The following is a 12,347-nucleotide window of genomic DNA, read 5'->3' as shown; positions in this document are numbered from 1 at the left end:
AGGCCCGTGAACCAAATGTAGGTTCGTGGTCATGGGCTGTGTAAAGAGTGCCCTGTTAATTTAAGAACCCAAAAGAGAAACCATTTCTGAAACTGAAAGTGAGGTCTTGAAATTAATGAAGTTTGGTACTGTACTGTCAAATAAATGAGCCGCTGCGGAGATATAAATACCAAATTATTGTGACAGGGATTTAACCTTTGAATATGAGAACGCAACTTGTGGAAACATCCAAAAATAACCAAATTATTGTTTCTTATTCATTGCAGCTTGCCAGAAAACTTGATCAGAAAACATTTAAAACGGCCACCCAAATTCGTAAACAGGACGAGATATTTTTAATGAATCCATCAGTTTCAAAATTATTGAGGATTCGCAACCAATAATTACTTACAATTGTCAAGATTTTCCCTTTAATTCAGAGGTAGGCTGCCGTTTGAAGTTATATTAATGCGAGGGCCAGTCATACTTAAGTGGTTGCCATTTTTTGAGACGAAAGATTGCAGAACAAACGGTGCAATAATACTATATTGAATTGGTTACATAATTCTTTAATCCCACACTAAATGAGAAATTTTGACTAACACGATTTTGTAATCCCATTTGTCAATCCTTGACAGAGATTGAATTTAAAGCTGAAGATACACGTCCGAATTGGTCACATGCCAGTCGGTCCTCTCTCGTGTAATGGATTAATCCTGTCTTTCCTGATTTGGTAACTAAAATTTGGTAAATGTATACCGTATAAAAGAGTGTTTATTAATTGCTTCTTGCATTATCGGCTTTTCTTTAGAATTCATACCTCAGACGAATTGTTATGGACAAGAATTATAAGGAAAAGATGTTCACGAAACTCATATTCGTTCCCATTTAGCTTACGTAGAATTTTGGAACCAAAACATCTTCTGTTATTCTTTTTTTTAAGGAAAAGATGTTCACGAAACTCATATTCGTTCCCATTTAGCTTACGTAGAATTTTGGAACCAAAACATCTTCTGTTATTTTTATTTTTATTTTTTTGTCTTAATCACGAGGTATCTTGAGGAGAGCATCAACTATGAGAGGCACTTTTAAGCCTGTACCACAACCCAGACTAGAAGTCACCGCTCAAACCGGGAGGCACAGGTTCTCCCAATAAAGGCGACTTCCCTGCGACTCGAACTGAAAAGTAAATCCAATCAAGCCACTTAAAGGAACTTCATTACCAGTGGAGCCAACACTTTGTTGGTTCTTCTGTTATTCTTCACCAAACTTAAAATCAGCTTGCATTGCATCTGCATGTATTGCTTGTTTTATTTTATCAATTAATCATTTCTTATATATATATATATATATATATATATTCTTGAAGGAATATCGTTTTGTTTTTCTAATTAAAAATGTTTAAAATAATTAATAAATGCTACAAAAACTGCTTCTCCCTAATTTCATTTACTTGCCCGTACTTTTTTCAGAGTAGTAGATTACTATAAATACTCCTAGCTAGAGTAGCTGAGTCTTGCCAATAACTTTTCAAACTTCAAACACTACTTCCTCACTCTCTTTTATATTTTCAAGTCCTCTTTTTACATTAAATTTCAGCCCTTTTTTTTTAAATTTTTTTCTCCTCCCTCAATCAAATTTCTGCAGATGGTGGAATTTTTGGGCTAGTTTCTTTCATTCTTGAGGTAAGTTTCGGACTTTTATATATTTGATAGTTTCATATATCATTGGATCATGATTATTTCAAGGATTTATAACTTAGAATTTGATTATGTTGAATCATATATGCCGACAGATTTGGAACATATTCTTTTTGTTCCTATTGGAATATTCTGTTAAAAGCCTCCAGTTAAGCACTAGATTAATATCTTTGCAGTTAGTTTAATCAAGGCCTTAACAACTTTTAGACCCTTTTAATGAGGAGTTTATCAAACTCTTTCCCATGTTATCGATTGCTTGGGTTTTTTAGGGGAGTCTTAAATTTCTCCTTATTAGATTTTCTTTTTTTAATTATCAATCACAACAAATCTCTCAAAAAACTATAAGATATATATATATATATATATATATTCTTAAGTTAATTAATATGATTAGGTTTAACTTGCCAATTGTAGAGCCATGCATACGTCTTGGACTCTTGGTGAGTAGATTTTCCAAATTCTAAATACGTCTAAATAAAAAAAAAAGAATTAAATACGACTTCCATTTTTGAAGAAATGACGAGTCTTAAAATTACTGTGTGGTTAGTCAACACGTTTAAGTAACTAAATTAATATATATATATCCAATGAGTAATGATACAGCCACAAACTCTTGTACAAACTTATTTTGTACAAACTGATGTGGCATGATAAGATTGGTTGAATTAAATATCACTTGGCCCACATGATTTGTTTTTATTAATTTATATTTTCATTCAACCAATGAATTAATGCCACGTCAGTTTGTACAAAATAAATTTGTACAAGAGTTTGTGGTTCTATCATTACTCATATCCAATTAACTAAAGTCTAAACTTGCCACAAAACAATGACAAGAGTTGAATATATAGTCACCCTTGTAAATAGATCTGCATTTGCGTAGGGCCAGGGTATTAAAAGCTCCAAAGAATTAAGATAAATATACATCTCAAATGTTATTCTCATATATTACCTTATGGAATAAAGTGTTATGGCGTTTTTGTGAATAGGTAAGTGGTCTTAAATCTAAAAAAGTCCGAATATATATATATATATATAGAGGCCAGTGCTATGTTACGTTGAACGTAATATACACACACTCACAGCAACAATATTAATGGTGGGGCTTGTTACTATTGCTGTGAGTGTGTGTATGTTACGTTCAACGTAACATAGGGTGATCCATATATATATATATAATAATTGGAAAGTATTGTTATTGGCGTTTCACGAGTAGAATAGAATAGTGCATTAAAATAAAATCATCAGTCATCAATTATAAATATAAGGAGTGTTAATCAAAAGCTTGATGGTCCCAACAAAATCCTCACTTTGTTCCCCTTTAAACTCTTACTCTTTATGCCTTTGTTTGCCTTCGGTCCCCAAAAGGAGGGAGCGAAAAAAGCCGACTTCACACGCTTTAAAAGAGAAATTAGTGGGTGTTTTTTTCTTTTTTTGGTTTTTTCATCATTCTTTTCTAGCTTTCTCCGAAAGCCAGATTTGTGATGCCTGGAAGATGCTTTTGCTCTGCTCGAACACAAACTGTTATTGTATTGAAAAAAAACAGCAGCCTCGGGTCAAGACCTTGTTTGTTTGCTGGGTTGGTTTGGTTGGTCTTCCATTTATCCGACGTGGGTGGTCAGGCTGCTTGCCACGTTCATCGTATTAAGACAAAACAAAAACCATTTTTACTCTTTGCTTGCAATTAGAAAAATATTACGCCTTTGTTTTTTGGGTTAATTATAACGTGCACGTGCAAAACCTACCAACTGAGGAGTCACGTCATGATATTTAAATGCAAACAACTCATTGTGTGAAGAAAGTAAAAGTAAAAAGCAACAAACTCAAAATATACTAATAATGCCGTAGATATTACCGAAGGATTATGATTTTTTTATGATCTTATTTTTATGTGAGTAAATTTTAGTAACATGATTAGTAATTAATAAATTAAAAAAAATTATTAAATCTTAATTATCCATTAACACTAAAACATAAATAACACAAAATCTATAAAAGACCAAGAATATAAGAGAATCATGATCTATTACGAAAACGTCGTAGATTCATTGATTGTACAATTAATCAAGAATAATAATAAACAATGACGTGCGTTAAATGGAAGAAGCAAATTAAAAGAGACTCAAGAAAATGAGATCATCTTCCCATCTAAACATTTACATTGCGGTGTTTAAATTGAAGTCACGTTAATTTCAAAACCAGTTAAAATTCGAGTCTATTCAGTAATTTAAAAAAAAAAAAAGGTATATGTCTCCTCTCTGACTGATATATGTTATCAGTCTGATATTTTATGTTATTTATTTGTCTTACATTCAATTGTCTTCATAGTAAAAAACACTCAAACAAAAGCACGAAAATACATAATGTCTTCTTCCGAATAGAATTAACTAATATTTTTCACTACAGTATAAGTGATGTTGCCTGTTGAATTATTCATCTCAATAATTTATACTCCCTTTTGAATTTAAAAATGAACTCACTGTTTTTGCCTTCCATTTCTTCTTTTGCAATAGAACAAGAAACATTAGGGAACCAACTTTCCACATTGTCAAATCTTGAACGATTATGTAACCTGGTCGATGAGATATCTACACGTACACGATGTCGATTGATAGGCATATGTTATTAATTCAACATTGTGCATCCAATGTAACTTCATGCTAGTTTAATAATACTGTAACTTTTAAAATAATTATTACTAGATATGCTGTAAAATTAATCAGATATGAAAAAAAATTAATTAAACGTTTGATAAAATTTATTTTTATAAGTCCTATGAGTTTTAAGAATAGTCGTTTTCGTTTGATAAATTTTACTGTTAAAATACTGTAAAAATATAAATAACTTAATTCAAAAAGACATTCCTTCTCAGTTTTTCTCTGAAAGATTGAGTAATTTTAACAAAAGTAATTTCTTAAAAAAATTACAAAATACAAAAATTGGCTTTAACTTTTCAAAATTATTTTTAAATATTCCAAAAACAATCACAAAATGGATGACTCTTGGATAAATATTCCACTAATTCTAACTTCTTCCTACGACAGTTATATATTTGAAGTACAAAATTAAAAAAAAAATTCTTAGAATATGTTACACACTTTATATTAAGCACACTCAGACAAACAGAAATAAATATAGGTCTCTGTGATTGTTTAATTTGATCAGTGACGTTAATAATATCGCTCACCACAATATAAGCAAGATAGTGTGGTACATCATCTCTCTCGATATACCAATTTATTAATCTCTTATGAATTTGACAATTAATGAGGTTTGGTGGTTTCCAATTCCTTCCACGGCAGGGAAAAAAAGAAGAAGAAAAGATTATTAAAAAAAAAAACTATAACACTCAATTTTCACATTTTTCAAATCTTCAATGATTTGCACGACTTGATTAATATCAATATCATTTCATATACATGAATAACTCATGTTTGATTTAACGCCGTCCATCTTTTTAAGTAGACCAACATAGAAGGGGAAAAATACAGAGAATTTCATGTTTGAAGTTTTTGTGATTGTTTAATATAATCATGGCAGTCTATGAATACTGTTTCTGTTTGAAAAAGATAGAAATAATTATATTATTTCTTTGTTATAAAAACAATTGATATTGAATACGTAGATTGTCATACTTATTATATGTTCACTTTAAATCGATTTTTTTTAATTTTTTATTTTTTTTTACAAATCGAGTAACTAATTTTAAAAAAAAAATAACTATTTGAAAATCAACCAGTTCAACTTACTAAGCAGTTAATGAGATTATTTATCATGCAGTAAGGCACCGAGTTATTTTATCCTTGAAATATATTACTTGACAAATATGAGAAATTTTTGAATACCTAAGATATATTACAACTAATTGATATATAAATGACATGTGTAGTTGAGTTTAATATAACCACCACTTACATGATGATTTTTTAAAATAAATACATACATATCATGACATTATTTATTTATTATATGATCGACATAATATCTAAGATGCATTCTGAAATTTTTCGACAAATTAGGTCTCATTGCTTGCAGGAGAGTTACCTTGAGACGCTAATAAGTTGTGGCAAAGTACAACACGTTTCCTGCGGTGGAAACCGAAAAGTGGAAACGGTGAAAATGTTCGAGTGACCGAAACGTTCGGCAGCCCACACGTTGATCTGGTCCACTTGTACGTGTCTAGGTTTTTGAGATTTGAAACAGAGGGAGGCACACACATACTTATATACAAAATTATGTTGAGCAGTGATGAGCATTGGCAGAATCTTTGGCCTTTGCATATATATATTCGCATTTAGCTGGCCTTTGCTTTGCTCCTATATCAACATTTTATTTTACTACACAACAACAGCTAGCAGCGGCTGAGACTGAGAGAGAAAGCTCATTTCACTTCTCGGTTTCTTTGCTTGCTGCTGCAATGGAGAAAGAAAGAAAGCTCAAGAATGAAGTGAATGCCAATGGGGTTGTTGAGAAAGGAGATTCCTTTGACCCAGCAGCTCCTCCTCCATTCAAGATTGGCGAGATCCGTGCTGCCATTCCAAAGCATTGCTGGGTCAAGAATCCATGGAGGTCTTTGAGCTATGTACTCAGAGATTTGCTTGTGGTTCTTGCATTGCTAGCTGCTGCTACTCACTTCAACACTTGGTTCTTTTGGCCTCTCTATTGGGTTGCTCAAGGAACCATGTTCTGGGCTATCTTTGTTCTTGGCCATGACTGGTATGCATATATATTCCAAAAATCTCTGTCTTTCCTTCGGTCTGTTTGCTGCATTTTTTGTTTGTTTGATGTAGAGATGAGTTCGTGATTCTGTTTTTGGATTCTTTTAACAGTGGCCATGGAAGCTTTTCGGAAAGTCCTTTGCTGAACAGCTTTGTGGGACACATCCTGCATTCGTCAATTCTTGTACCTTACAACGGATGGTGAGCTTTTTTTAAGATCCTTGTAACTTCCATTTTCTTTTCTCTCTCTCTCTCTCTTTTTTCCTTACTTTCTTTCAAATTTGTCTCGTGCAATAAATTAAAGATTCTTGAAAAAATCTTTTCTACAGGAGAATTAGCCACAGAACACATCACCAAAACCATGGCAACGTTGAACATGATGAATCTTGGGTGCCGGTAACCGCTTTACTGATTTCATGGCACAAATTATGTACATTTATTTGTTGATTATTGTCACTCTTTACAATTTATTATTAATAATTTCAGATGCCTGAGAAGATTTACAGTAAATTGGATTCTAGTACAAGGATTCTGAGATTCTCATTGCCTTTACCCATGTTAGCATACCCTGCATATCTGGTGAGCATGAAGCTAAACCTGAAGCTACAATTACATTGCTTCTTTTCGTTATGATTTAAGCAGATGAACATATTTAATTTCCGCGCTCTGATGATGACAGTGGTACCGAAGTCCTGGAAAGGATGGATCTCATTTCAATCCTTACAGCAGTTTGTTTTCGCCAGGGGAGAGAAAAGCAGTGGTGATTTCAACTGCTTGTTGGACTTTCATGTTTGGCTTGCTGGTGTATTTATCCTTTGTATTTGGTCCTATCACAATGTTTAAGCTTTATGGTGTTCCTTACTTGGTGGGTACAATCTTTCATCACTTGTATCATTTCTTTCTTTGATTTGATTCGTACGAGAATCCTGATGTTGCTCAAATTTTGCGGCAGATTTTCGTTATGTGGTTGGACTTTGTTACCTATTTGCATCACCATGGTGATGATGAGCACAAACTACCTTGGTACCGTGGCAAGGTAATGCGAAAAATCAATTCATTTTCCCATTTCGGGAAAGGCTTGCAGATTTAGGCATAGCTGAGAAAATGAATCTGGTTTTTGGCAGGAATGGAATTATTTGAGAGGAGGGCTAACAACAGTGGATAGAGATTATGGAATCTTCAACAACATTCACCATGATATCGGCACTCATGTCATTCATCATCTGTTCCCTCAAATCCCACATTATCACTTAGTAGAGGCTGTACGATCGCGATCTCATTAAAACTGAATTGCATCAAACATATGCAGGTTTGTTTAATGTTTTGAGTTTGATTGTTGTTGCTCTTGCTCTGCAGACAAAGGCAGCAAAGCCAGTGCTGGGAAAGTACTACCGTGAGCCGAATAAATCAGGGCCAATTCCAGTCCACTTGATCAAGAATTTGGTGAAAAGCATTGGCGAAGACCACTTTGTGAGTGACACTGGAGAAATTGTGTACTATGAGACGGACCCTGAGCTGAAGAAATTTTTAGCAACCAAGTTTGAAAAATACTTTTAGAGCTTACGTTATTAGTCTTCCTAAGCCAGGGCACATAGCCTATATAATGTACTTCCAATAACTCCTTTGCTTTATGAAGTTTAAATTCTGCTCTTAAAGCTTATTATTATCTCTGCAGCATCAACTTTTGCTACCAAAATTTGCCAGTTTCCAAGCATTCATTTCAAATTGAACCAAAACTCAGAAGGCCTAAATTGGACTAATTAAAAAAGAAGTCCAGGCCCAAATACAGTATCAAACTTCAAATTTATGAAAAGAGACCCACAATTATGAACCCAACTCAAAACCCCATTTCGCTCTGTTCTTTTTACAGTAATGATAAGTTGATTGATGAGTTCAAAATATCAAAAAGTTGAACCAAAACCGGCAAAACACAACTGCAAACTCCAATGTGGTCCATTAGAAACTTTATTATAGAGATTAAAAGTCAAGAACGTGAATTAAATGGAGAGAAAAATGGCGAAGTGGGCATGGGACCCTTGGCACTGAAAGTTCTTTAATGTTTAATTAGCATATAACTCACAAAGAATAATACTCCTTCTATTCGATTTTCTCCGGTTAAAAACATCGAATGATACGACATTTAGAGATTCATCTGGCGTTAAAGTGGGAAAAAAAAAGAAGTGGAGATGGAAATTGGAAAAGCAAAAGTATAGAATAGAGTTTGGTCGGTATGTGGCATTACATCATCAACCCACTTTTGTCTCTGGAGCGAGATTTACGTGGCTTTTGGTTTGAAAAAAACCAGTAAGGTGAGCGTGTCAGTCAGCAACTTCGGCTGCAGACCCAAAAACAAGTGTTTTGTTTGTTCAACCCTTAATGACGAGTACACTCTCACTCTGCTTTGCACGACACATCTAGGGAGCTAGCTACGGTACAGATTCTGTAACATACAGACCCGGTTAACCAGCCCCCAGTGGTGCCATTTGCTTGCTTTGTTTTCACATGGTGGGACACGTGGAGTGCATGGAGCGGGGGATGTATGTTACAGAATCTGTAAGATAGACTTCTCCCACATCTAGTGATCTAACATGTCTTGTCTCACAGCACGCAAATCTATGTTTATGTTCGCTATTGGCTAACTGCTAACTCGTTTGCTTTTGGTGTGGGTTTGGTTTAGTGTGTGTGTGTGTGTGTGTTTTTTCAAGACAAAATTTCTACCATTTTGTGGATTTTGGAGATGCATGTAGAATCAGTAATTTTTTATGAAAAATGTGATGGCTTCGGTTAAATCTGCTTTGGTGGTTGTAACTTTACCCAACACCAAAATTTTTATATTCTTCCATGGTTTTTGTTATAGATCAAGATTCTCTTGATCTTATCTTATCTTGAATAAATTTTATTAATATGATTGTTGGTTAATAAATTAAAAAAAATAATTAAATCATAATCATACATTAATACTAAAAAGATAGATGACACAAAATTTATAAAAGATCAAAAGTGCTCAGATCAGGAGAAGATCATAATCCTTTTGTTATGCTTATAAAATTATTGATAAATAACTTGTCACTCAAGTACTCAAGCGGCATGTGTATATAAATTATAACAGCGTTATCACCACTGAAATGTTCCTAATTTTCAACACAAATAAATTTTAAAAAAAATGAATTTTTTTTTCTTTCTTTTTTTCCTTTTCCGTTTGGGTTCAATCCTATAGAGACACATCGTTAATTACGTTGGGTATACTTCACGTCTACTAAGGAAAAATTGAAAAATGCAAAGTGACTGCTGCTCTACAAGCACTTTTTAAGTTTTTAACCTAATTGAAAAAAATGACTACCGCTCATTAACGATGGCCCCTTGAGCCTACGGACAACGCGATGTGACCAAAATCTAAAGCCAATCTAACTTTTTATCTCTCTAATTTGAAAAAGATGCTGGCGTGAATAATTTGCAATAAGCTTATACAAGTACATGACGCAAGTACCCGCAACGCGCTCAGAGAGATTATGAAAAAAAAAAAAAAAAAAAACATTTGCAAAACCACAACGAGTCCTTGCCCAATTGGCCACCCAACAAATTGCAGAAATCAAATTGACTTGTCAACGCGCGTGGCAACATGTTTCCTGCAACAAAATGAAAAGTGCCTTAGTCCACAGTATTCATTCAAACACAAAGCCCGCCACTAGTTCTTTTTGTTACTTAATTCGTTATTTACAACGGTTTCAAATCATCATTCTTTTTTTGTTTTGGTAAAGAAAGCCTGCATGCCCACTAACCTCGAGTCTTTTGAATTCTACAGAATCAAGAAAATTGTTGCTGTCACGCAATTCATCGATGTCGTCGTCACCATCATCATCATCATCAGCTTCATCTTCTTCTACTAGTACAACCGTAAGGCGTCTTGCTGGTATTTTGCGTCGAATGCTTTGCTCTCGCAGCCTCCCTACTCATCCTACTGATCACATTACGGAATCTGTCAGTTCAATTGCTGCCGCTTGTGACGACAAAGCTGCGCCGAGTGTCGTGGCTAAGCTAATGGGGTTGGATTCGATGCCCAGTGTCATAATAGCTACTCCTACTTCAATTACAAGGAGCCGTTCGATGAATTCAATTGATTATTGTAAGGGAATTTGTAATGATCACGACCGATTGCAAGCTGAACGTAGAAGAGTCAAGGGTACATTGTCATTCAGAGACATGCCAATGCCAACGTTTTTTGAGCTCGAAGATGAGGATTTCTTTGTGCTGAGCTTTGAAAAAGGAAGCGATCATAAGAAGGAGAAAAGGTTAAAAGAGAAGATACGTGAAAAGGGTTTTGGAGAATTGAAGCAAAGCTCGGATTTTTTGGAGTTTTCAACACCAAACATTCGTAAACAAGTGTCTTGTCATGGAGCCAAGTCAAGGAAGAAGAAGAAGAAGATGAAACTTACAAATGTGGAACTTGAATGCAGCTCAGAAGAATCAAGCCCTGTTTCGGTTCTTGATTTTGATCAATTCATTATAGATCACGAAGTTACCACTTCGGCAGGTTAGTGCCCCTTTTCATTTTTCTTTTCACTTTGGCATCAAGTGCTCGTATTCATTTCAATTAAGCGTTTCATTACACAAAATTAATCTTGTTTCAGATTCAGTGATGGATTCAAATTCGAGAAGGAAATTATCACCAGAGCCTGAACGTAATGAGTGCCAATCGCAACAGCGTAATGACGACAATTTGATGATTCTTGATGATCCGAAGAGAAAGAAAGCTGAAGGCAAATGCGTGGGATCAAGAAAGAAAGATTGCCGCAACCAAGATTACATAAACACGTGTGATCAAATTTGCAAGATGGTTGAAGCCGAGATTCTTGATTCAAATTGGCCAGCCAGAGGCAACTTTTTGAGGCATCAAGACTTTGAAGACATTTTTGCAGATTTTGAGTCTCAAATTCTTGAACGATTATTGCATGAGCTGGTACTTTAACTTATGGTAGGACTTCCTCTGTAAATTTTTGGCATAACCATTAACTAAAGAAAACAACGTTTGAACCCCTTTTTAATTTCATTTCTTGTTTAGCTGTATAATCAATAGACCCACTAGCAAAAAAAAAATTTCTCATTTTGATGATTCTTCAATGCATACTATCATATTAGGCATTGGTATTGGGATAAGGTATCCATCCTCCTTCTATATTACCAAATAATGGAAGGTTATGTTGAAAACGACAATATTCAAAAGCACCTGCCGGATCTTTAGCTGCCACTTTCTTTCCGATGAAGAAATATTGAGATTACAAGTGTTTATTAACCACCAATGTAATATCTAGAAACCGGCGTGTATGACAAATTCTCTGTGTTTTCACCCTGAGAACTGAGAAGCAATTTAATATGCCAAGTCAAACTTGACTAAGCCAAAATTTGAGGAAATAAGAATATTTTTCAACCGGCAAACTTGGAAGGATGTTGCATATTATTTAATTGTTTTATCCTCTGGTATTTAAGCAACCAACATCATACCAATAGAATAGCATTATCATCCTTTCTTCATAGGCAAGCCGGCACGCGATGGCGGCCGTCAAGAGAGCGCCCTACACTTCCAAAGTTTTGCGTTCACATCTTAGATTAAGAGATAAGTTGAAACCATTGTAACATAAAGTCATCGTAAGCTAATTTTACTCTATTAAGCTTTAGGTTTCTGCAGCAATAGGTGATAGATGGCGACTGAAGACCAAAAACATTACAGGACACGCGTCATCTAAAGGATAGGCTGATAGCCTCTTATTTTCACCTTTCTTCTTCTAGTGCTCATGCCACTTAAATTTACCGAACAGAAAAAGGTTGATCAAAAGACACAAAATAAGTTAAACATGAGCGAGGCTGCTTTTGTCTAGTGCTCAACAGTCATCCAATTTGAGAATCGTGGAATGGGAATCCACGAATCTCACCATCAACTTTTCCTTGCCGAAAG

At 34.5% G+C, this 12,347-nt stretch overlaps 2 protein-coding genes across 2 annotated transcripts; both read left to right on the top strand.

The window, feature by feature from the left end:
* The first annotated feature begins 1,502 nt into the window (after positions 1 to 1,502).
* On the top strand, positions 1,503 to 8,057 carry LOC102626347 (acyl-lipid omega-3 desaturase (cytochrome b5), endoplasmic reticulum-like). Its single transcript, XM_025102419.2, has 9 exons — positions 1,503 to 1,664; positions 5,699 to 6,395; positions 6,509 to 6,598; positions 6,727 to 6,793; positions 6,884 to 6,976; positions 7,077 to 7,262; positions 7,350 to 7,433; positions 7,522 to 7,659; positions 7,754 to 8,057. The coding sequence occupies exons 2-9, from the start codon at positions 6,097 to 6,099 to the stop codon at positions 7,952 to 7,954; spliced, it is 1,158 nt and encodes a 385-aa protein (XP_024958187.2). The 5' UTR covers positions 1,503 to 1,664; positions 5,699 to 6,096; the 3' UTR covers positions 7,955 to 8,057.
* A 1,636-nt stretch (positions 8,058 to 9,693) lies between these two features.
* LOC102626058 (uncharacterized) lies at positions 9,694 to 12,290 on the top strand. Its single transcript, XM_006488478.4, has 2 exons — positions 9,694 to 10,928; positions 11,026 to 12,290. The coding sequence occupies exons 1-2, from the start codon at positions 10,235 to 10,237 to the stop codon at positions 11,361 to 11,363; spliced, it is 1,032 nt and encodes a 343-aa protein (XP_006488541.2). The 5' UTR covers positions 9,694 to 10,234; the 3' UTR covers positions 11,364 to 12,290.
* The last annotated feature ends 57 nt before the right edge of the window (positions 12,291 to 12,347 follow it).

The sequence above is a fragment of the Citrus sinensis genome, chromosome 8, assembly GCF_022201045.2.
Source record: "Citrus sinensis cultivar Valencia sweet orange chromosome 8, DVS_A1.0, whole genome shotgun sequence".
Lineage (NCBI taxonomy): Eukaryota > Viridiplantae > Streptophyta > Magnoliopsida > Sapindales > Rutaceae > Citrus > Citrus sinensis.
Note: the sequence above shows the minus strand (reverse complement) of the source record. Positions and strands in the feature narration are given on the sequence as shown.